Source organism: Onychostruthus taczanowskii, unplaced genomic scaffold (assembly GCF_017590055.1).
Source record: "Onychostruthus taczanowskii isolate IOZ18803 unplaced genomic scaffold, ASM1759005v1 scaffold46, whole genome shotgun sequence".
In the NCBI taxonomy this organism is placed as follows: Eukaryota; Metazoa; Chordata; class Aves; order Passeriformes; family Passeridae; genus Onychostruthus; species Onychostruthus taczanowskii.
The window spans coordinates 2,135,511-2,160,685 of NW_024502125.1; the positions used below are offsets into that span (position 1 = coordinate 2,135,511).

A 25,175-nucleotide genomic window follows, 5' to 3' on the forward strand; every position below is an offset into this window, starting at 1 on the left:
TGCCGCCGGCGGGCGCGGCAGCGGCCCCTGGCGGGCGGGCGGACCGCGGAGGCACGAGGGGCGCGCGTGTCGCGGGCTGCCCGCGCGCTCGATCCTGCCGGGAACAGCGGGTCCGTCCCACCCTGCGTGCATGGCAGCAGCCGTGACGCCTAAGGGACCGCGGTCAGCAGGGACGACGGATGTCAGCGGGCCCACAGAAGCTTTCCATGGTTTATTAATAAATGACACACTGCCTAAAAATGGGTGTGTTTAGTACCCCGACCTAGTCCGTCAGCAGACGGCAGTGGGTTTTGGATAAAGGGGCAAGGTGGAAAGGAAAACAGAAAATGAGAGACGAATGAAAGAGGGGGGAGAGAGAAAAAAGGGTTAGAGGAAGAAAAAAAGGGAAGGAAGCAAGGAAGGAAGGAAGGATTTTCCAGGGCGACCCTCCTCGATTTTTGCCGATAAGACAACGCGCCGCTTTAGCGCCCTGACTGCACAAAGCGCCCGTCCGCTCACGGCGGAGTCACTGTGCCGGTGCAATGACTCCCAGCCGCTGCCACGCCAGTCAGGTATTGGTTTTTAATCCTTTCTGTGTTTTTTGCTTTACTTTCCATGTATATCTTTAGCCTTAGGTTCTGACGTGAACACCACGCCCGCCCGCAGTGATGCCCCGCCCCGTGCGGCGGCAGCCGCACAGACCGCGCCGGGAAGAGCGAAGAGCGTCAGGATTGATTCCCGCGGCAGGATGGATTGATTCCCGCGGCAGGAACACGCGCTCCGCGCGCCACGCCGCCCTGCGCGCGCGCAGCCGCCGGCTGACGTCAGCGCGCACCGCGCTCCGGGGGCCCAGGCCCCGCCGCCTCAGGCTCCGCCCCCTCCGCCCCAGGCCCCGCCCCCGCCCCGCTTTTTCCCGCGGAGCGGCGCGGGCAGCGCTCAGTCGTCGCGGGGACGTGACGTCAGGGCGCGCGCCGGGGAGGCGGCGGCGGTGGCGGCACGGCGTTCGCTGGTCCCGGTTCGTGCGGGGACGGGACGGGGAGGGGGGAGCGGCGCCGGCGGCTGCCAGCGGGGCAGCGCTCGGGGCACGGGCTCCCGGGGCTGTGTGGCTGCGGGCGGCGCTGCTCCTACGCACTCGCTTCGGCTGGTGCTCCGCCGGCTGTGCCCCCGTTTGCGCTGCCCGAGCCGGCGCGGCTCCGGCGTGGAGTGCTCGCCACGGTACCGGCTCCGGGGCATCGCCCCCGGGATTAAGGCAGCTGGGCCTCCCTTACCTGTGATACCGGCCGCGGCAAAGGGCCTGATCGAAGCTGAAAGTAAATAACTGTTACCTAATTCCAGGGAACAGTTTCCCGCTTTTTCCTTGAAAGAGTTTTTAGTCAGGCTGGGATTAATGGAAGTCATGGGAGGAAGATGAGGCGTTAACCTGAGAGAAGTTGTTTTTTGCGGGAAGGGGCGCGTACTGGCCTTAATTCCAGGTGGTGGTTTTCTTCCTGCAGGCTGAAGAACAGCAGTTTTCCTGCAGAGCAGTCTTCCCGTAATCAGAGGCAGGCTCAGTGCAGCAGTGGTGAGTTATTTCTCCAGTTTGTTACCGTAGAAGACAGCAGTGTGTGTAAAATACAAGAGCAAGGCCCTAAATGCAATGGTGTTGCTGCTTCCCACTTACGCTCCCGTGTGCCTTGCTTCCCGTGTCTCATACATGAAGATATCTGTAGCATATTTGATATGGCTTTTAAATCAGCTCACAGCACATCAGCAAAATGCCACCGAATTCAGATTATATTCATAGCGTATAAGATGTACCTGAGTTTTTGCAAAAAGTGTGTTTCTTATGGAGTTTGCTTTCTTCAGACTTCATGGCAACACCAAGTTTTTCACTGCTCTCTGTTTTTCTTCTCTCATTCGCTGTACTGTTCTCATCAAGGACATTTATTATCGTGTGTATAAATGATAAAGGTGTTTGTTGCCCATGCTTTACATATAACATTTCGAAACTGTATCAAAGCTTTTCACAGAAGGCACCCCTCTAGTAACGCCCCCCTTCTGCTACCTTGTGCACAACTGATTAAGGCAGAAAGATTGGAAGGTTTTCACATGGGAAGTATAGAGCAGAGATGGCATTACCTGTTAAATTATTGCTGTAAGGAGAGATGTGGTTTTGTGTTTCATGGGTTTAAATGTAGATTTTAACCTTAAGACCTTCAAATTTTAGTCAGCTTTTGTAGAGGATGGTTGGAGATTTGGAGATGAACAACTTTCTTCTTAGGGATGTAATTTTTTTTCTATTGTGCAATGCTATTAGTGGTATAAAAGTTCTCCAGTATTGTGGCTAGTTTTGTTGTTAAGGTGATTTTTCTAAAAAAATCAAAGTTTTTAAACCTGTGTGAGAATAAATTTCGTATCTCCCACTTTCTTACTATTATTGAAACAATTGTAATCTAGATTTTTTTCCTGAAGGTGGAAAAATTTTTTCCCATTAAACAAAAACGTTTCCCATTAAATAAAAACAAATCACAGTCATTACAACTGGAAAAGACCTCCAAGATTGAGTCCAGCCTTTGACACATCATTACTTTGTCAGCTACACCACTGCACTAAGTGTCACATCCAGTCTTTTCTTGACCACTTCCAGGGATGACAACTCCACAGCTTCTCTGGGCATTCTCATGCTTAACAATCCTTTCCATGAAGAAATTCCTCCTGATGCCCCATCTGAACCTCCTTCTCTCTCCTCATTGAAGAGAAGCCATTCTTTGTTGTTTATTTAGAAAACCTAAGTATATGAGTATTCAGCTGTGTATGTGTTACTAAAAGTTAACATAAGCTTCAAACTGTCTTTTTTTTTATAAGGAGAAAACAGACTCCATAGTTTCTTTCATATATGTCTTTTTCTTCTCGTAACATTGTTTCTGTGGTCATTATAAATGTAATTTCTGTCATCTGGAGAGCAGTGTTTTGTTTTGCCTTTGTAGAGTACAAGGGTGCAAAAGGATGTATATACACTGGAAATTTGGCAATATGCATTTGTAGTTCAGCTGGTTAGCATTTGTATGCTAAATAAGAAGGAAACCAAAGATATTGAGGAAAATTATGTATCATGTAAGACTAACTGAGACTTAATGCTTTCTTTTTTAATTAATATTGATTGTTTGGATGAATTTGAATTACAAAATGTGACTATATGAATGTGTCATTTTCTCTCTTGAAGAAAAAATAAAATGCAAAAATGTTAATAATCTGCATCTTTGCCTCTTTCAGACAACCCCATGGTTTGCTCTGCTCACAGCTGAGTAATTATCTCTAGTTGCAGTTTTGCTCTTAGCTGCTGTGCTTCACAAGAGAGGTAACTGTTTTACAATCAAAATATTTCCTGCAGTCCCTCAGATCTAGCAGATGGGCTTGTAATGATCGATTTAATGCTTCCTCCTTCTGCTGAGAGATTTCTGAAAGCAAATAGTTCTGTACCTCAACTGCCTGTGAGTGGGTCTCATGCTATCTTTACACTGTGTAGTCTAATGAAAAATGAGTGTGGGGTGTTTGGATAATAAGAATGGAAAATACCTGTCTATATTTGCTCTCTTTTTCTCATTAAGTGTATTTTTCTTCTTTTTTAATATTTTCAGATTTTCATGGATCTCAACAGTGCTAGCACTGTTGTTCTGCAAGTCTTGACCCAAGCTACTAGTCAAGATACTGCAGTGTTGAAGCCAGCTGAGGAACAACTGAAGCAGTGGGAGACACAGCCAGGTTTTTATTCAGTCTTGTTGGTAAGATACAGTGGAACAGTGCTCCTAAGCAAACTCTGAATTTTGAGTACTGGTGTCTAGAACACAGTTGAGCCATGACCTCTGGCTGAGAGAAGCCCTGAGTTGTCATGGTCCAGACTGCAGAATCCTTATGCTGAAGGATAGGGTAGGTAGGGATATGATAGTGCTAGGCATTGTCATCACTGTATCTCAAAGTAAGCTCTTTTTCCAGGTATTCAGAAAGTGGAAATCCAGCCTCTAGCAGTATGAGTGGGCAGTAGTGCTAAATCTTTTATTTGCCTGTTGTGAATTGTGGATGGTAAAAGGCCAAGAGGGCCCTTCTCAAAGGAAGGACCTTTACTACCTCAAGGGGCAGGGGACCTTTCATATATCAAGGTAGTAAGGACCTTTTCTTTTTTTGTGGAGATGATGCTTTATGAACATTTTAATAGAAGTTCCCTCATGCTTTCCATTACATTGTGTGATACCTCTCTGAGATTGATTTCCTTTTTATTAGTGGAGGGAGACTCCCAGGGAGATTAACTGACCTGGCTATGGTAGTAAGGTCCTGGAGTGGGAAAGGTGAATACTTCTGAAAGTACTATAACCATTGGTGAAGTGGATGCATTAATATGGTGAAAATGATGACAACACAGTCAAAAGGGAATTGAAACTGTTTCAGCAAGGACACTTGAAAGTTAATACTGTTATTCTCCAATATCTGTGCGTACGTTTATAATAGTCTTAAAAACACAGGTGAAATGCTTTTTCTACAAACATCTGTCCTCAGTGCATGGATTGAATGACTCAGATTTGTAGGGTGACATGCTCTGTTCTCTGTAGACCCTCTCATTTTTTTGGAAAGTTGAAGGTGAGCCCGAGGATTTAGGGAAAGCAATAGAAGAAGATACTTTGAGCTGTCAAATTTCCTTTTATGCACTGCCTTTGCAATAGTGTAGCTGTGGTGGTAAATGATCTTGACAGAAAACAGCAGAAATTGCCACTAGTGGTGGTTTTTTTCTCTGAATGTTTGCTTTGTGACCTTGCACCTCAGGGTGTAAGCAAGTTGAGCACTCACAGGTAACTGGAACAGATATTAATTAATTTTAAATATAAGGGCTAAAAATTCAGGTGTTTAGATGCTTGTCAAAGATAAATATGCTGGTACATAATATACAAATGCTGATAATTTTTTTTATGTGGTTAGGTAGATTTGTTGGGGCCACATCAGCCTTTCTTTAAGTGTAAAATATTAATATAGTCTTCCAAATTAAACAAGTGAAGTGTCTGCTTCTTTGTTTAACTTGATCATGACAGGTGGCCTGTTTGGGAGAGAAAATAGTTGGCATCTTCTTGGTGGAGCAGAAACAGGTTAATGTAAATGGGGAGTGGGTAAGACAGCTGATACCTGTGGGTTGTGGCAAGTAATATAATTACTTAGAGATACACTTGCTTCTGGAACAGTCAGAATAGAGAACATCATAAAGAAGCATGAGGCATGCATCCTTGATCCTACTATTTGTAGCACCTAGTGGAGTTGCTATCATTACTTTTCTCTGTTTCTCTTTTGAAGGTATTAAATATCTCTTTTGATTCAGAATTGGATGGTTTTGAAAAGAAACGCTGTGCAAGTTATATCAGTTTGTATATTGGCTTCATTCCTGTTTTGTCTATGACAGCATTGTTGTGTTAAATACTTCCTGTATTTGGAAGTTCATATGAAGATACAGAGTGTAATGAGAAGTTCTACTTGTTTTTGTGTAGATGCTTTGGTCTTGTTTTTTCATTTTTTATCAAGGTCTGGTTTAGTTTAAAGGTATTTTTTTATCAGTGGAAGCTTTGCTTCTGCTAAATATTTTAGCAAGGAGAGGAATAGTTGTTTGTAAGATCAGTGGAAGTTTCAGTATGAGTAGTTCGGGTTTTCCATGTTTCATTTCTTTTGAAACGTTATTTTTTACTATACAGAAGTAGTTGAAGTTAGTTGTTAGTATTTTAATACGCTTAAATTGCATTTGGGAAAGGTCAAGTCTTTCAGAGATTCAGTCTGTCTTCCTAAGTGAGCTTTGGGAAAGGAGAGCATATTACATACGGATCATAGTCACTTTGTGTGGTATTTTTGGTGGGTTACCACCTTTCGGATACTTTTCTTCAATTGCTAGTTTTGAAGGTGATGTCATTGTTGGCACGTAAGTCTGTTTACTTTCTAGTGATTGTAGTGTGTTGGGTTTTTTTGGGTTGGCCACTACCTCTAGAAAGCTGTTACTATTAATAAAAATAGATTTTGAGAGAAAGTTAGGTCTTGAATTCATAGTGAAAATAAGGTCCCAGGTTTCTACAGTGCTGAGTTATTTGAAAGGTTTGTTTATGCCTGTGTTTGCAGGCACGGTGCCCAAAAGTAGCAGATACTTTTGACCAGAATCCCTACATTTTTCAGGTCCCTTCATACAGGACTTCTAAAAGCAATGAATACAAGTGGTGCACACTTTCTGCTGTGTCCTGTATAGTAAGAGCACTGAGTTCACACGTGCTTGCTCTCTAAAGGTGGGAGTAATGATGTCTCGCCCCTTGAGAAGGATCCATCTGATGCAGTAGAAAACAGGAGGAGAGCTGCTGTTCAGAGTAGTACATGTGTTGAGATGCAGTAGTCTAGCTTTATTTTAGTTTCTCTTGGTTAGTTATTTTTACACCATTACCATACAAAATAACTCCTCTGTGTTTGTCTGTGTGTGCATACAGATATATAAAAGCGTATATATATGTATAGATACATATATATGTATGTATTTACCGATATATAACTTTTTATTGGTAGAAACTGATTTCCTGATTTCCTAAGTATAGTTGAATTTGAGAATTGCAGACCTACCAGGTCACTATTTTACAAATAATACTGGTAGACAGGATGGTTCTTGGCATATGAATAAGTAACATAAAAAATAAATAATCTGAAGACTGGATTTTGATGAGAATAAGGAATTATCCTGTATTCTGCAGTGGCACAAACTTCTGAGAGCTATCTTATCAAAGAATGTAAAAAATGTCTGATTATAGTAGTTACTGCCCTTATATTTCCTTCTCTGCCAGACAAGATTAACAATACATTTGCCTTATATGTTTTTTTTTTAAATAAATCAAAATTTGGGCTAGTGATAAACATTTTTTTAATCTCTAAAAATTTATGTTTAGTACAGTGCTTTCACTTCCCTGTCAAATGATGATGAAGGCTTTTGGTTTATGTGCACCCATATCACAGTGGTGTGTGTATTTCTACATATATCAGGGCATGTGTTGATACAGTTTCTGTGTTGCTTGTGGTATCTGTGGAGCAGTTTTTAACTTTTTCTATTTTTTGACAGAATATCTTTACAAATCATAGCCTGGATGTGAATGTAAGATGGTTAGCTGTGCTGTACTTTAAAAATGGAATTGATCGCTACTGGAGACGGGTCGCACCACAGTAAGTTTTGAGTTCTTCTGCTTAACCATCTTAAAGTTAGCTTTGTTTTGTTTGCCAGGCTGGAAAAACAGCAGATCTTCAGTTGGTAGAAGTTACTTTAGAATTTATGGTAAAACTGACAACATGCTTCAGACTTCAGGACTTGCTGATAAAACATTTTGTCTTTTTTTGCTTCTTATGACTCTCTTCATGATTTACTTTTGAGAACTGAGTTAGAAGGCTGTTTCATAGGTAATAGGTTTTGAAGTGATGCATTGTGTCTTGCAACATTAACACCTGGATTTACTGATAGTGACAGAAGTGAAAGGTAAGTCAGTCTCTTGGACAGTGAGAGGGACATTTAATTTTGTTTAAGCTGATTCATATTGAATGTGTACATGGGAAGGAGGCAGCAGTTATCATTCTAAAAAGTTCTGGTCTTCCTTTTTCGTTGTTTTGATATGTGGGTCCTGATAATGCATGACAAAGAGTTGCCAAAGAAGATGAGAAATATAAGCACTTTTCATGAGCGCCATGTAATTTACTTAAAATTTACAAAAAGTGCCATTTTAATATGCAACCTGTAGAATTATATACTCCCAGTCTTTTGTGTGAAGTGCTTATTTTTCCTTTACAAACAGGCGTGATTTCATGAAGAGTTTCAGTTCCAGAACTTATAAAGGCTTGCAAGTGTTCAGTCTCAAATGCTAGTAATAGGTGGAACTGTCACTGTCAGATGTGGGGTATTAGATGGAATTCTAGGTACAGTTTTTCTAGATCACAAATCTAAGTTTGTATTATGATGCAAACTATGATTTTCATTGTTCATTTTTTGAGATAGTTCAATCATTTTGCCTTGCATTGTAAGCCTTTCCAAAGATGTGCCAAAGGAGTGAAAAATTATAAAATTCTGTATCCATATCACATTTTAAGTAGTGGAGGACTCCTTCATTATGGCATAGAGCACTCAAGTATTTGTATGTGTGAATTAGTGTAGCAAAACATCTGCAAACCTTTAGATTCTTTTTTATGTAAAAGGAAAATACCACCTTTTTCATGGAAGATGGCATATATCTTTGACATTTCTGGTTAACAGGATTCTGTTTACAATACTGGTACTTCACAAGAACTGTTGGAAGAAGTTAAACGTTGTTTCAATTCATTAATATTTTTAGCCACTAGTAGCATTTCTGGTAAAAAAGCATAGTTTATTTCTTGCAGAACTAAAGACTAGAATTTTACTGTATGAGGTAAAAACTAAATAGAAATATTTGAATGTAGTTTTCCTATAATTTTAAATTTAAAAGTAAATTTTTCTTGGCTATTAAAGATTCTGTGAGTTAAATCTATATTAAATTTCCAGTGCAACCCTATTTTTTCCCATTTCTAACTTTTCTGTCACTAATTTAGTGCAATTAAATGATAACTTTTAAAAAATTGTTGGTTGCTGTTAAGGATTCAATGGAGTAACACATACTAAATTTTTATTCTGTGTCCAACTGTTTTTATTTCTTCATTTGTTAGATGTAACATTTTGTCAGCACTTACCCAGATAACATTTCTCTTAGAATATGTTGCGGTAATTTTGAGAAATCCTGATTTAAACTAAATTCTCACTTGATTATTTTGTGAACCAATCATATTTTGAATACCATGATTTTTTGAAGGCTTCGTTGTAGATGCTGCATTTTTGTTGTCTTTGCAAAATTCTTGTCTTTTGTCTTGTGTCTCACTTCAGCAGCTGTCTGCTCTCCATCCATAGTAGTACATCAAAGCATGTTTTCATGTACAGATCAGGCTTAAAACTGCATTTTCCAGTGAGAGCAACTTAGAAGATGAGCCTATGAACTTCTTCCCTCCTGCTTTTTCAGGCAGCTTTTCTTGTAGCTGTGGTGAAGAACCTAGAGTTGTCATAGCCTCTTTTCAGGCACAATTTGGCCTCTTCCTTTGAAATCTGTTGTCAGCCTCCTTGTGTCACAGGATGATTTTGTATGTGTTTTTATTTTCTTCAGAAATGGTTTATCTTGATTTCAAGAGTTGAACATGCTTTTGAATTTACAGACAATTACTTTTGTATCCTGTCTCTTGTGGACTTTGTTCTCTTATTTGAGTACCGTGTTAGCAACACGGTAAAATACTTTAACAATAACTTTTCAAGTACATGTTTTCACTTGTGTGATGACTTCTTATAAGCCAGAAATCCAAATGTGAAATATCAGGCTTTTTAAAAAAAATTCCAAAATAATTTTTCAAGTATTTGGGTGTATATTTCTCCATACCAGAAACACAGAAAAAGATCAAAGTAATTTTGAACTTGCAAATTGTGAAAGACTACAGCATAGTAGATAGTATTTAGAAGTTCATGTGTAGATGAAGTTACTGTAATTTTTGGGCACATATAATTCAATGCTGAAGGGAAATAACTGGCTGAGCGACATTCTTCCTAACTTCTCGCCTGCCTGTAACTTATAGATGGAATTGTGGAATTGCCTTTCTTGCAGGGCGTTATGGGCGGCTGGGGGCAGTGGTGCCGGTCTGTGTCTCCTTCAGGGGCTGAGGGTGTCCCTGTTCTCCGGCAGATGTCACTCTCGTGTTGTTTAAACGCTGAATTCCTCCACCCACGGTCCGGCAAACCCTTAGGAACTCTGTCACACAGCGCTGCTGTGTGTCACTTGCATCGACATTGATTTCTCAGATTTTTTTTCATTACTGTTTTCCAGTTTTCTCAGATTTTTTTTCATTACTGTTTTCCAGTATCACAAGCTGGTGTCTTTGTGCCATTGATCCTCATGAATTTATTTCTTTTCTTTCCTTTATTTTGTCTGCAATGTTAAAAGCTTAATTACAGCGTTTTTATTTACAGTAAGTAATGAACTGAATTCTTGCTGCTCTTAGACTGTACATATGATAAGTTTAAATTAATTATAATTATGAAAAACTGTTTAAAGCCAGGGGTCCTGTGAGGCCAGAAACAAAGTAAATGCATTTATATAGTAAAATGGGGTATTTTTTTCTTTACAAACCAGATTTTGGTGCTTTCTGTTGTCTCTGAAAGTGAGGTATTATACAATCTACATTTAATTGAGAATAGATTTTTAAATTTTATTAATAAGAGCTTTTAAGTTTTAGAAACCACTTAGAGGATGCCTCTGTGTGTGGAAATTATATACTGCATTTTCATATTATAAAAGAGGAAACCCCAAAAATTTATTTTTCTGGAACATCATCTCATGGCTATATTAAATTAAATAGTTACATGCAGAAAATCTTTTACTGTTGTAAATTTTAACCAAAATATATTTAGGGATAACTTAAATATTTTGAAGAAAAAGTCTTAAAGCCTACATCTAGATTTAAAATATAAAAAGTAAAATTGTGGCTCCTGAATGCTATAATTACCTTTGAAAATAAGACTCAGGGTCCAGTTCTGAGTCACCAGTGAAACAATGAATTGCCCCCCTTTTGTACTATACTTCAAATTATAAGTCTTTCCTAAGATCTAGGAAATAGTGAGTACTCTTGCTTTGTGCAGGGGTGAAGAGAAAGTGAAAACTAGAATATTTTTGCAAATGTTTGTTCTTATGGCCATTCCTGCCTCTATTTTTTTATTATTTTGAGATTAATATTTAGAATTTGTCTACATTAGAGTAAAACCTGTGCTTTAGGGAGCTTTAGATATAATTTTAAACCTCAGTGTCCAAAACTAGTTGGTTAATAACTGTGCCTGAGGTGAGACAAGACGAAGGGCTTGTCTTGGTGTGTTTAATCTTCTTAATTTCCAGCCATTAGTCTTCACTGAGATGTGATGTTTGCATGCTTCTAAGTCATTGCAATGTTAGGTGAAACTTCCATCTGAACAACCTTGCGTGAAAACTTACAGGCGCTTTATGAAGAAGAAACAGCTTTCCTGGTGCTATCAGTAGATGAAAATTTGTTGGGGTTTTTTGTTTAGTTTGGTTTTGGTTTTCTTTTCCCCCAATAGTATAATCTATAAATACCGACTTTACTGCTTTTTTAGAGCAGTGTTTTGTGTTTCCTGCCTGGAAATTATAAGAAAATTGCTTGAATTATATAAAATCTGAAGTAATACAGGAGTGATATCATACTGTAACTTGTAGTCTTAAACTGATAGAAGTCACTTAATTTTAAGATACCACAATGCTGCATTTGAATGAAAATTAACTTTTATAGCTTAGCATTTGCCCTGCTGACTATTTTCCCCTGCACTTTTCCCCCTCTCTTTATGGAGAATATATCAAAGTACTTTTCACACAAAGCTATAATTTTCAAATTTTCAAAGGATCTGTACTTTTAAGTGTAAGTATATTACATTCTTCTAGAAAAGGATTTATAACAGAAAAGGATTTATAACAGAAAATGTACTGCTTTTACAAAAAGAGCTGTCATCTGATATGGTGATTGCCTTATTCTGGACATTTTTTGGCCATTGTCCATTAGTATACTTGGGCAAATTCATGTTCAAATCCTCAATTCTGTCAGTAATAGCTATATAACAATTGTCTGTGAGCAATCCATTTGTATTTTGTACAGTTTTGCATTTTTTCATTATATATCTGTGTATCTCATTCTGTCAACTCTTTTGCCATTTATCTTTAAAAAGGTCACTTTAGGTCTCAGTGTGAGACTAAAATGCCTTGTAAGTATTTTTTTGACTGTTCTCTCTCTTTTTAAAGATCCTTGAGATAGTGGAAGAACAAAGGATGTTCTTTTGTTAGTTTTGATAGTGGTTTTGATAGTTACAAATGAATTGATAGTAGTTTTATAATTGAAAATAATTAATATTTTAATAAATATATCCTGGCAGTGCTCTTTCTGAAGAAGAAAAAACTACATTGCGTGCTGGACTTATCACCAACTTCAATGAGCCAGTGAATCAGGTTAGTGGTAATTGTTTATTACTCTCCCAAGAAATGCTTGTATTGATAGATATCTTGGTTTCTTTCTTTACAAAGTTTTTAATTATAATAATGAAGTTGCAGTTTACATATTGCTTTGCAGACGGATCTTGAAGTGAGATCTTTTACCACAGATCATAACTCATTGAATTATAGAACCACTTTGGTTGGAAACAGCATTTTGTCTCTGTGATTTGTTTCTTTTGGTGTTGCAGTGGCAGTTTGTTCTCCCTTGCTGTTTATGCAGCCATTTGGTGAAATGGTTCATGGAATGGATGTAGCTGAGAAATAACCTTTCCCTGAGTTGTTTTTGTTTTTTTCAGCTGTGTCTGTTCTCTTAACTGACTCCCAGTGTGGCCATGCAAGGAAGTGTGGCAGTGGCAGAGCAGCAGTGAGCTGTTGAGATTGCTGATGCATAAACCCACCTAAGCAGTATTGCTGTCACATGTCTAGTTACACCATTTCAGTGAATTTAAATAAGCTTCATAAAGCTTCAGTGTGATAGTGTCTTTTCTTACATAAAGTGACTAATTATAAGCTGTGATTTTGATTAGACTAAGAATTTATTATTATATTGTGTACAGAACTAATGTTAGGGGCACAGAATATGTCCATACTAGATGAATCAATCTTACTTTTGATAACTTCTTCATCATGTATGCATAAGATTCTGCAAGGAAGTATTTGCTAATATTTTGAGCTGGATCTTGAAAAATTTTTTCAAGGAAATAGAGAAATTATAGGCATAAGGTTAAGATTGAAAAGGCATTGTGAATAAACTTCTGTTCTGCAGACGGTTCAGTTTTAACTTCTTGGGATTTCTTGACAGGTTTAATGTAACTTCTAAGATTAGAGCATTTTATCAAAATTAGGGTAATTTAGTCTTTGTAGAAGCCCATTGTGAAATAATTTTGACGAGAGCTAAAAATTTTAATTGCAAATGCAATTTTTAAAAAAAAGCATATAAAGTGTTGTAAAACTTGTTCTGCAGGTATAGTTTCAATGTAAACAATATGACAGATATTACTTGTTTCTTCTGTATGTTAACTAAAAAGAACTATGAAGCATGTCAAGCTGAACCATAGTGTGTTGTTTATGCTTACTACTAGGTAGAATATAATTTATCAAATATTTAATTTTGAAGTTTGTATTTTTTTTGCACATATAAATAGGTAAATTAACTATGAAACTCTAATATTAACTATATTGTTTGCAAAACAAAACTTTTTATCAATACTTTTTTCCATACATTCATTAGTATTTCATCAGTTTGCCTGCTAAGATGATAGCATAGCATTTTTCATAGTTAAGAATGCCACTGCTATGAACAGTTCTGGAGTTCTCTGACTATAGTTGCAGTTGAGATTGGAACGTTTTTAACTGACATTTTAAAGACTAGTGGCTTCATGATCTGATTTGTGTGTCCATATGATGTTTTTTGGGATGTAATTTTTTAAGATATGGAGGTTTTTATTTGTTTTTATTGCAGCAGTCTAAATAATTGCCCAAACAATTACGTGCAATGTAGAAATACGTTTATAGAGTCCATATCCCTTTCTTTCCGTTTGCTCCACAATCTGTCTTGTAGGTATCCTCAGGTGTCCTTTCTGAGGAATCTTTCATTTAGTTCCCAGCCTGCCTGATAGGTCTGAGTTTTGATATCTTGTGTTCCTGATAACTGTGCTTTTCCAGTCTCAAATAGTTCATAACACAGTTGCTATCTGCCTATGCTTTTTGCATCACTGAAGGCAGAAAAAATGATGACTCTTGTATAGAAAGAAAAACAACATGAAAAAGTGAGAAATAGGCATAGTATGGAGCTATGATGATACAACTTGACTTCCAGGGGAGGTGTAAAACAAAAAGAGAACATACCATCTGCTAAAAGTGTAATTTCCATGCCCTATGAAGATATTTAGCATATGGAGAGAATGTGGAACAAAGTACTTCTTCAAATGTATGACAGCAAATTATTTTTCTTCTTTCTCCCCATTTAAAAAGCCAGTGCTCAAGATAAAAGTACTTTTGGCCATCCTGGGAGGTTGCTTCTTGTATCACATAGGGAGAAGAATTTATTTGCTCCCCCTGTTATGTCAGTTGACATAATTTGATATTGTAATAAGTAGGACTCCCGACTCTTCCTTGTGAACATTGACATCATTTCCCTGAAACAATTCTTCTCACTAAGCAGCATGATGGTTATAAATATTGCGGAAAACTTCTTAGAGTTGTCAGACTCCAGATGAAAGAGCTCAGGCACCAGTAAAGAAGAAGGGCATTGCTCTATCCTTCTTGGGCCTGTAAATTGCTTGTATTCCTTCTGGTAGCCTAAGAAGGTGACTTCTTCCCCAGGCTGGAAGTGTGGTTGTTGTAGTGTGCTGAGGGACAGAGTACCTTCTTCACTGATCCAGCCAAGGACCTTTTCAATTAGAATGGGATAAGACCAGAAAACAAGAATGTGAAATTTTTGGATATTTGAGGTGGCGTTTTGAGCAGCCATGCAAAATATGCTAAGGAATGTTTAGGGGAAGGGAGTTGCACAGCAGCCAAGTGTGGAGTAGACAAAAAAAGGGCATAAGAAGGGCCAGTCATGTGTAAACCATGGGTAGTCTGTACCTGTGTCTGAACAAGCCCTGTGCCTTATGACCATTGCCTGTCCTATGTTCTGATTGCATCCCTTACCTGTCTTACTGGGTAATCTCACTCTGTTCATCATGCGTGTGTGCTCCAAGGAACAGTTTCCAGCTGCTGGCAAGACTGGTGCCAGTGGAATTTGGGCCTAGCAACCAAAGTCAGATGGTATAAGTGCTGCAGGTGCTCCTGGCCTGTGGTTCTGAAGATCTGGAGCAAGAGAGTGTCTCAGTTCCAGTTACTGGGATGGGGCTTAGGCTCACACATCTGTGTTCCTGGAGCTAGGAATGGCTCTATCTAAAAGTCAGGTAGAGCAGAATTATATGTATTCAGCAATGTATGTATTCAGCAATGTATGTTCATAGAAAGCGATAGAAATAATCAGTAAGAAGTGGTTCCCTGATATTTGTTTCTTCATTTATGTGATTTCCAGACTAAATACAGTTACTGGTCTTCATGTAAAATTTAAGCAAGGCATTAAGTTTAGTATTTTATGTAATACTTGCTACAAACAAACTTTTTCTCCACATTTATTTGCATTCAGCAAACTTAAAAACAGCTTGAGAAAAAGCACACAAAAATCTATCAATCCATTCTAGTCTTTTTTGTTGTTATTGTTCAGGTTTTATTTGGCTGTGGATCTCATAATTTTTCATTTCCTAAATGCCCTTTGACCTAGTGGTGTCTGTGGTTTTTTTTGCAGATAGCAACTCAGATCTCTGTACTGATTGCTAAAGTTGCCAGAGTGGACTGCCCAAGGCAATGGCCAGAACTTATACCCACTCTTGTAGAATCTGTGAAGGTGCAGGATGATCTTCAACAACACAGGGCGCTACTTACGTTTTACCATGTTACAAAGACCCTGGCTTCCAAACGGCTTGCTGCGGATAGGAAGCTTTTCTATGATGTAAGTAATGTGATGCAGTATTGTAGAGCATGCAAACTGTGTATTGTACATGCTTGCTTCTTCCCGAGTTTAGCTGGCTGGGTATTAATAGCATATCTGTGGACTTAAATATCTGCCCTTGGAACAGCAGTGCTCTTATGTTGTGGTGTCTGTGTACTGTGGAATAACTGGAAGTCAGTTTCTGGGTGAGATGTTTGAGATCTTTATTAATTTTGCATACAGCTTGAACATTATCTTAATTTGGGTGAAGATGCTGAGCTTCATCTATAGAAGAGTATCTGCATATCAGCCTTATGATGTACAAGATCTTACTTTTCTAGGAATTACTGAGTTTTTTTGGAAGTGTGTTCTAAATTTTTAAGTCAGTATAGTCTTTAAGAAATATTGGTGTTTTGACTTCTATACTACCATGTTTTAGTTTTTATCATCAGCAAGAAGGTGTTTGAGATTTTTCCAGGCTGTCTCTTCAGGTTAATTAAAAGGCAAGATGTGAATGCAAATGCCAAATATCATGTCATTCATTGCATTCTCCACTGTAAAGATCCAGTGATTAGAACACAGATGTAATTTTGACTGTAGGCCATGCATCTCCAAACCCATTTGGAGTTGGGCAATGATGTAGTGCAGTTAACTGAATTTAGTGCTTTAAAGATTTTTCCCAAACATGTTACTCTGGAATTTTTGAAATTTTAGTTTATTCTTTCATTTTAAAGGAAAGAGTGAGCAGTGAAAATGAAGACTATTTATGGATGTTTACCTACTTATCTATGTAGAAATTTCTGTCTATGTAATCAATAAGATGAAATTTTAACCATCAGGAGTCTGAGACATTGAAGACTGACATGTGAATAGGACCTGTACTAATCTTTACTCAGTCAAAGCAACTAAATAAACAGATCATGTGCTTTTGACTCTATTGATATAAGGTGTAGCAGACTAAATGCAGATTTACGTAATTATGAAGCCATCCATTGCTGCCATAACTGAGTGAGAAAACCTTCATCTTCTGCTTGTAATTCAGAAATCTTTATCAGTTAAGCACTGCGTGTGAGCTGTAATGTGAATTAAGTTTGAGATTTATTCAGTTCTACCTGATTAGAAACTATTTTTCTTTCTGTGTTTTAAAAAAAATGAGGGAAAAAGTCAGTATTTGTAGCTACTGATAAAGTAAAGCTAGTTTTGGAATAGGCATTGTTCAATACTATTGCACCTGTAACTGCTAAGTGTGTCCCAGAGTAAGCTGATTCAAACATTAATTGAACTGTAAGATGGACAGCTTGTCTTTGTGGGAGAAGAGGTGATGAGGAGAGCTGATAATTTTTTGAAGCGTCGTAGATTTTATGCACCAGCAGCTGTATTTACTGAAAATCAGGTACGAAAGGAGCCCTAAATAGTTTTTTTTAATAAGGTGTGAGTCATAGACCCAAGTATCAGGGGTACCAGTGAGAGTATCATAACATCTTCAAATTAAGGCCAAGTATTTTTCTGGAAAAAGTCTTAAGGTTAGTACAACTCATTAAAAAGAAGCAAATTAAACGTGGTGGTCCGTGATACATACGAGAAGCTGGATTAAATATTTTAATAGTCTAAACCAGCCTTTAAAATTTGGGGATTTATTATGGTGTAGCAAAAATCAGGAAAAAAAGCATATTCTTCATATTCCTTTTGCAGCTTACATCAAGTATTTATAGCTTTGCATGTTCCTTGTGGAATCACCATACAGATACATTCCTACAACAGATTTGTACAGGGGATGAAACTGCAGCTGCAAATTCACTAGAAAGGACCTTGTTGTCGTTGAAAGGTAATAATATAGAATGATGTTAAGTGTAAGGAATCAAATAACTTTCTTCACGGGGAACATGTAGAAGTTCTTTGGTAAATAGTTCCCATTCTCTAACCAAGCCATTCCCATTGGGAATAACTGTATTTTTGGTTTGTTTTACCTTTAGCAAGGCAGAAGGATGATTGTTCATGCAGAAGGGGGAGAGATTGGTCTTGTTTCTCAATATGTGGGAAACTGCATTCCACTGTTCATGTTGTAAGAAGTCAGTGTCTAGGAGGTTGGAAGGTGGGTGGCATAACAGGATGATTTCTTATGTGTGTTGTAATTTAGGCTTGCATGTCTTTAGCATTTAATTGAGGAAGCTGAGCTACAATTCCATTAAGTTCACCCTGTGTTCAGTGAAAAGCTAGGCTTAGCAGTTAGTCTTAGGCTGATGCTAAAAAGCTTATGAGTGGAGTAAATTAATATCCTGACTACTTTGCTGCTTTTAACAACTGAGATTTTTGTATGCAATTCTTGCAATGTAAATAATACACGTCCTGAGTTTTTTCCAAAGATACAGCATGCAGCTTTTGCTGGGTTACAGTCAGTGATAAACCTGAGAGAATTTAGAAGTGGCTTATGGGCCTTACCTGACTGTACTTGGCCCTTTTCCTACTACTGCAGGATCTTTCAGGAGTTGAATACTTAAGAGTTTTTCAGAATTCTTCCTGATGGACTAATTCTTAAAAGTTCCCTTCATTATTTCACACAAGATATATTTTAAAGTAATTTCAACAAGGTGGATGTTAGGTATGGATGAGGCATTCAGAACCTAAAATTGTGTGTATTTTTTAAAGCATTGAGTTGAAAGAAAGACACGTCAAGTGGAATTGTAATTGTGTTCTGAAATTTGTTGAAACAAGAGCTAATAAATAGTTACACAAGTAATTTTTTTTCCTAGTGCTTCGGAAACTAACAGTCCATGGCTTTGTAGAACCTCATTGGCATGCAGAGGTGATGGTAAGTGTGTTTCTAGTTCTAGATTAGAAAACTTTTGTGATGATTTCCGGTGTCATTAGAGCTAAGTTTGAAAATCATTGAAAGGCACATGTTTGTATTATGCAAAGGAAGATCAAGCAACATTCTCTCAAAGTTGTCCTCCTGTCAGCCAAGGGTTCTTAAATCCTAGAGAGATTCTAAAATCGATGACATTAATGGCACCATGTTTAAAAAAAGAAAAGACATCCTTTCCAATTTACACACCACATGATGGTCACACTTGTTGCTTACTGAAACATGTCTTACATGTACTCTCCTCTCCCCAGTTAAAACCATTCCGTTAAGTGATGAATTTGATGCCATGCTTGTCCTATCCCATTTGTTTGATTGAGATAAAAGCCTGTGGTCTGCAGCCCATGGAGAGGGTAGGTTCAGACAAAGAAACCCAACCACCTTCCTTTACCTCCAGTGCTGCCTGTTTGGTGGAGGAATTGAGTGCCTACGGCCTAGACTAGGAAGTTGAGAACAGGGTAGAACTAGATAAGCATCTTTTAAAGGACATGTCTGTAGTTACCTGTCCTTCTCTACTAGAGTTTCTATGGTGTTAACTGGTACTGGTAAGGTCAGTTTGGATCAGTCTGCTTGCTGTCTAATTGTTAATTTCTTGAAGAAATTGTTTGTTCAAAATAATCAAAGAGTTCAGCTCAAAGTTATGAGGTCATGTCTGAGCTGGTAACACATATGAACTAAGTTTAGTCTGACATACCTTTGTTCATATAATACAGTGCAGAATAAGCTTCATCTTTCAGAGACATGTTTGTTTTTCAGGGTTTTCTACATGCCATATTTGAACGGCTGAAACAGTTTCTGGAGTGTAGTAAGTATCTGAGTATTTTTCTTTATATTCATTGTTAAACGTTAGAAGGTGGATGAAAATATACAGGCCAGTGCATCATCAGTAATCATTTACGTGCATGGTATTTTTGTGTAAGTTGACATTGTTTCTTGAAATGCTTCTGAAACTATTGAAGAATTCAGTAAAAGTGTCTTTTTGTATCAAAGGACTAAAATCACATCAAAATTGTATTTGGTGTCGTATTTCAACAACACTTTACGATAATAGATGTCTAAACTGAATAGGAAGGATTTTTTTGAAATAAGTCGTATGTAATTTTGATGTTTTGGTGAAGTTCCTGGGTTCAGGAGTTTGTACTTTGATAAGAGGTCTGACTGGAGCTTTGAACCTTATTTTTAGAAGAGATGGAAACTGCCTCCAATTTCCACTTTCACTATACTACAGTCAGGCTCCTTCTGGCTCTTCTTTCATTTTTGACAAGAAAAGTATGGAGTTTGAGTAGAAGGAATTGAAGGCTGTCCATACTGAAGTTTGATGTTTATTGTAGTCCTCTAGAAACCTTTAGGGTTTCTATGTCCTAGGACAAGAACTGAGCTGAACCTTCCCATTTCCACTTTTCTAATCAGTAGATTGTTTTGCAAAAGCAAGTACAACTACCTTATATGATTAGTGTTTATTTTTGTTTTATTGTGCTTCTGCCTGTACCCTTTCAATATGGCCCTTTCTGGTGTGCCTTAATTTTTTTTATAAAAGTTTTGTCTTTTTTTTTTTTCCTCTCCAATTCTAAATGTTTTCTAATGTCCATAATAAATTATTCTTTAAGGTGGAGTTTCTAGAAAAGCACAATAGTGTGCGTTTTTATTAAAAGGACATCTTTATATTTCCAATGCATAATTATTTTTTGTCTATACTAGCATTTGCTTGTATTTTAACTGCCTTTTATCGCTGGATTTTCTGTAATGATTTCACAATTTTATAACCTGAAAAAGTGCAGTGAATCTTACTACAGTTTAGAGGAACAGTTTAAGATTTTCTATGCCCAGTCATTACCTTGAATTTGATTTGGAATTTATTTTGCCCTAGAACTTTTTTCAGGCTTAACTTAATCTCTTAACTACAGTAAAAGTAAGTTCTTCTCCAGTGTTAATTATCTAAAATTTAGCTATGCAGAAAGAAAATGAAAGTCTAAAAAATGATAGTCATGAAATGTCTGATTTACCAGGTAGAAGTATAAGAGCAGAAAGCATATGCAGAGATCGTCTAGAAAAGACCATAATTCTGTTCACTAAAGTGGTAAGTAAAATCTCCTTTCAGTTACTGCATAGTTTATACTTCAGGAGGAGCAGTCCCCATCCAGACACTTAGGTGCCTTAAAGTGAATCTGTTTCAGACCTTTCAAAGAAGTGGAAGGCACTGTAACTTAACACTTATTTTTTATGAGATGTATTTTTGAAGAAAAGTGTGTCTGTTTGCTCATGCTGTTGTAATTTGTGGCAGTGAAGAGTGCATTTTCTTAGCTCAAACAAAATAAAGTGCTTTCCATAAGGAAATTATGTAGCTAGGATTTATTTAAATAAGAGTTCAGGAAGCATTGGTTAAACAATGGTACTGGTATTAAGGAATAAAGAAGAGGCTTTTCATCTTATCTTTTATAGGTAGTTAGATCACTGTTTCTATGGCTTTATTAGTTCTGTGGAATTACTGGCCACACTAATTAATCAAAAGAAAATGAACAACATACTCTCTTGCCCTCTGAGGCTTGTATTTTCTAATACACTTGGACTTGTCAGTTGATTCTGTGTAAGTGTTAAATGCATATGGTGTTGAAGGTAATGTTAACATAGACACTTGGTCTGGTTTTTGGGTTTTATTCTTTTTTTTTAAGTTACAAAACCTACAGAGTTCCCATTGTTTTTAGATTGTCTAGAGGCCATGGGAATATTTTAAATATCCAGGCTAGTTATCAGAAGTAAGAAGCACTTGTCAGCTTCAAGAAAATTGAGCTGAAAATGCTCTGACACATTATTTTTGGTCTTTGTCATAGTACTTAGATAGCAAATGTGAATCTTTTTTCACAGACCTGAAGAGAAAGTAAATGTGATTAATCTACCACCTATAGAAATTCACACGCAAGAATATAGGTTTAGGCATTTTTGCAATACTAAAGGAAATTAAAGGAATCCACCAGCATATTTTAAATCACTAACTGGAAAAGCTAAGTTGAGGAAACAGATGCTTGTACTGCATTAGTAGTGTTGGGGGGGAAGTTATAAAGCCCTCATACTTCTTTTCCTTACACTGATTCCAATAGGGATGAATTATCTGCTGAAATACTCACTATTTTAAGTATGGCTGATATATTTTATTTACTACTGTTTAAGCTGGTCCATTTGAAAATTGGTATTCTTCCTCATACTTAAAAAAAAGCAATTTTGAACCAAAATCAAGATTTTTGCTGTTAAATAATGCTTCATTAAGAATTGATAGTGATTGCTTCCTAATTTCCTGTCCATGTTCAGTTTTCTATAATTTTATATAAATTGGCACCTGTTTTTGATAACTAGTTTGCTAAAGCATTTAATAAGACTTTACTAAAAGTATTTTGATTTTTCTGTTTCTACTTCCTTTTTTTTAAGCTTTTGGACTTCCTGGATCAACATCCTTTCTCATTCACTGCTTTGATTCAGAGATCACTGGAGTTCTCTGTAAGCTATGTTTTCACAGAAGCTGGTGAAGGAGTTGTATTTGAGCAGTTTATTGTGCAATGCATGAATCTCATTAAGATGATTGTAAAAAATTATGCATACAAGCCGTCCAAAAATATTGAAGGTACTGTCACTATTTACTAAAATAATTTTGTACTTCTTGGGAAACGTTTTGCTAGCTGTTCTCAACAGTTAAACTCCTTTATTAATGTTCTAATAATTATTGAAATATGTATGGTTCTACCTCTATATTGAAAATTGTTATTATAACTTATAAAGTATTAATGTATATAGATAATGACATTCCAAAGGATTAAATGCAGAAGGAGCACAAATATCTTTTCTTTCTTGATTGTTCTTTTTTCCATTGAACGAATTTTAAAAAGTACTGAGGTATAGAGTTTGGTTTATTTTCATCAGCTAGTTTGTTGCATCTTTCCCATGAGATGTGTTTGATAAAATGATGTATTTTCTGTAATTAACTAATACCAGTACTGTGAAATACAGAAACACAGTGGTTTGGAATATATATAAATATAAAACAGTTCTTATATTTTGCTTTGTAGGACTGTTTCATTTTGAAACTTCATACATTGCTGTATGTGTGACTTAAAAATTACCTCAACCTTTCACATTAGTTTTACATGTGGCAGTGACTAGATAACAATTAGTATTCTCTATGAATTTGAGTAAAGTTACTTGTATGTGTCAGAATTGATTACTTGCTTAAAAACCTGTCTTACCAGCTGAAAGTCAGTTAAAGTCTGCCATGAAAGTGTTTTTTCTGTTTTTTCTCAAAGAATAAGAATTTTTTATTGATTGCCTTTTCTAATTTTACTAGAGTAGTCTTTAATCATTAAGCCACTTAATTGTAATCTGAAGTCTTCATGTTTTATTTCAGACAGCAGTCCTGAAACTCTTGAAGCACATAAGATAAAGACAGCTTTTTTCACCTACCCAACACTAATGGAAATATGTAGGAGATTAGTCACTCACTATTTCCTGCTGACAAAGGAAGAATTGACTATGTGGGAAGAGGATCCAGAAAGCTTCAGTAAGAAACATGCTATATAGTTGGTAGTAGTGTAATTAGATATTCGTATAGGTACTTCATATCCACATTGTCTCTGCAAATTGCCTACTGCAATATTGGCAGTTTTATTTCCTGCAGTCTTGTTGGATAAATATTCCTTCTAGACATTCTTTTTGTAATAAAAGATTTCTCAGTAGTCTATGATACCCTCTTAACCTAACACTAAACTTTATTTGAACCATGCTTGAAATAATGATTTTTTTCTTTTCTTTGTGGAATAATAGCTGTAGAAGAGACTGGAGGAGATTCTTGGAAGTATAGTCTCAGAGTAAGTGTTCAGTTTGAAAGAAACCCATTAAAAATTCCTGAATGCAATTCTTGATAGCTTTGTAACCAAGACAGATAATATTTGAAGAAAAATCCTTATGTTCCTTCAGATTTAGTAAAATTTCACTTTGTTCTTTTTTCAGTGTTCAGACTTGCTGAAATACATGGGAATCTATGCACTTCATATTTTAGGAGGGAGGGAAAAGGAGTTTGCTTCAGCATTTGAATTATGTAGCATCTGGTTAAAGCCAGCAGAAGTTGTCTCTTTTTTAAACTGATAACTAATGTAATCAGTTATGACTTTGTTAGTAGACTTGATGAGTGAAGGAAGTTGCAGATGCATCTTTATTAGTTAATGATATTCACTGATTAATTGCTATGTTAGTTAATTTAGTGTTCAGGTCAGAAATATGCCGTTGTAGTCTATCTCCCAATTGTAACTGCATTGCAGAGAGATCTCAACATTTATTTGCTGGATTACTTTTATTTTAAAACTAAAAAACCCAGTGTGGTGCATACAGTATGTTATGGTTGTGAAATGGTGTTCAGTCCAAGTCCGTGACCTAGAGCCACTAAGCCAATACACAAACAACCTGTGACGTACCTGCGGTGGGGTCACTGGTGGCACCAGCTGTTTCCCTCCACAGATTCCTTGTTCTGCCACAGAACTGGTTGATACAGATGCAGCCATCAAACTCTTGCTAGAGTTAAGCAAAATGTGTAGTAGAAAGAGCGATATTTCTTACAGTATTAATTTTGCTACTATATATTGTGTTCTAAATTGTGACTTTCAGTGCGAAGTATTCAGCACTTAAAATTTTAGCATAAAATGTATTTTACTTACATTTATTTTGACAGATTCTAACCAGATTTTTAATTTTTCAGCCATGCACAGAAGTCCTTTTTATTGATATTTTTCATGAATATAATCAGACTCTTACCCCAGTGCTTTTAGAAATGGTTTATAGTCTACAAGGTAAGTTATTGAAAAAAACAAGGGAAGTATAAAATGTAGAATTGCTTACATTCATAACATACTCTAGTCAACTATTAAACAATTTGACCTTGTAACATCTAATTTTATAAGGTGTGTTCTCTCTGTATTTTTGAAAGGACATGTTAATATTCTAAATTTCTGAACCTATCATACTGGAATGCATTGTGTATCTAGGAGGTGGAAGTCCCAAAGGCTCTTTGGTTTTTATTGTAACTATTCTAGATGATAGACAAATGTTGTGGCATTTCTAAATTTATGAGGTTTCAGGTAGTGATCCACTCCCAAGCATAATGGATTCTTTGGGCTGTTTTTAGCTGGGAACTTCCTGTTCAAATGTTGCAAGGCAGTTCATGCTGTGTTCCTGCCAAAATCTTGGAGGAAGAAAAAATTTTAAAAGAAAAAGTTTAAGTTATGCTGTCATTTTGTAGAGTCTAGAGGACTTTCCAAATCTGAAGGATCTGCTTTAAAAATTTATGAGTTTTCTGTAGGAAGACTGAATTATTCATAGGTTGAGGAGTGATTAATACTTTCTTTGTTTTACCTTGTGATTCTTTGCCCCCGAACTAAGTTCTGTAATGGCCAGGAAAGATGATAAATGGGAGTGGCTTTTTTTTTCCCCTGTCAGTTCAGCTCAGTTTGTTTCCTGCAGCTGTCTTAGTTGAGTTACAATATTTTGTATTTGAGCTTATCAGAAAGGATCATTATATTCTATTAAAATAAAATAAATACTCATTTTCTGAGAGTGGTTTCTGACTTCACAAAATCCATTCATAAACTTTGTGTTGATAACTTCGTGTACATAGGTTTTGTGATGACTTCAGAAAATACTCACTTTTAGGCACACATATATAAAAAATCAGGGAACTAGGTCTATGACCCTT

General features: G+C 36.9%; 1 protein-coding gene across 3 annotated transcripts in view; it reads left to right on the forward strand.

Annotated features, from left to right (window-relative positions):
- The first annotated feature begins 110 nt into the window (after nucleotides 1-110).
- Nucleotides 111-25,175, forward strand: part of IPO11 (importin 11) — a 76,142-nt gene continuing 51,077 nt past the window's right edge. For 2 of the 3 annotated variants that reach the window (XM_041414669.1, XM_041414671.1), the window contains exons 1-15: nucleotides 816-994; nucleotides 1,473-1,540; nucleotides 3,232-3,316; nucleotides 3,597-3,740; nucleotides 7,076-7,176; nucleotides 11,981-12,053; nucleotides 15,406-15,609; nucleotides 17,281-17,413; nucleotides 18,339-18,397; nucleotides 19,205-19,253; nucleotides 20,455-20,525; nucleotides 21,869-22,061; nucleotides 22,839-22,991; nucleotides 23,255-23,298; nucleotides 24,183-24,273. In XM_041414669.1, the coding sequence (XP_041270603.1) occupies nucleotides 3,603-3,740; nucleotides 7,076-7,176; nucleotides 11,981-12,053; nucleotides 15,406-15,609; nucleotides 17,281-17,413; nucleotides 18,339-18,397; nucleotides 19,205-19,253; nucleotides 20,455-20,525; nucleotides 21,869-22,061; nucleotides 22,839-22,991; nucleotides 23,255-23,298; nucleotides 24,183-24,273 (1,309 nt within the window). In that variant the 5' untranslated portion in view covers nucleotides 816-994; nucleotides 1,473-1,540; nucleotides 3,232-3,316; nucleotides 3,597-3,602. Of the gene's footprint in view, nucleotides 552-815; nucleotides 995-1,472; nucleotides 1,541-3,231; nucleotides 3,317-3,596; nucleotides 3,741-7,075; nucleotides 7,177-11,980; nucleotides 12,054-15,405; nucleotides 15,610-17,280; nucleotides 17,414-18,338; nucleotides 18,398-19,204; nucleotides 19,254-20,454; nucleotides 20,526-21,868; nucleotides 22,062-22,838; nucleotides 22,992-23,254; nucleotides 23,299-24,182; nucleotides 24,274-25,175 lie in introns of those variants that run through there. The other variant, XM_041414670.1, reaches the window with a different exon arrangement.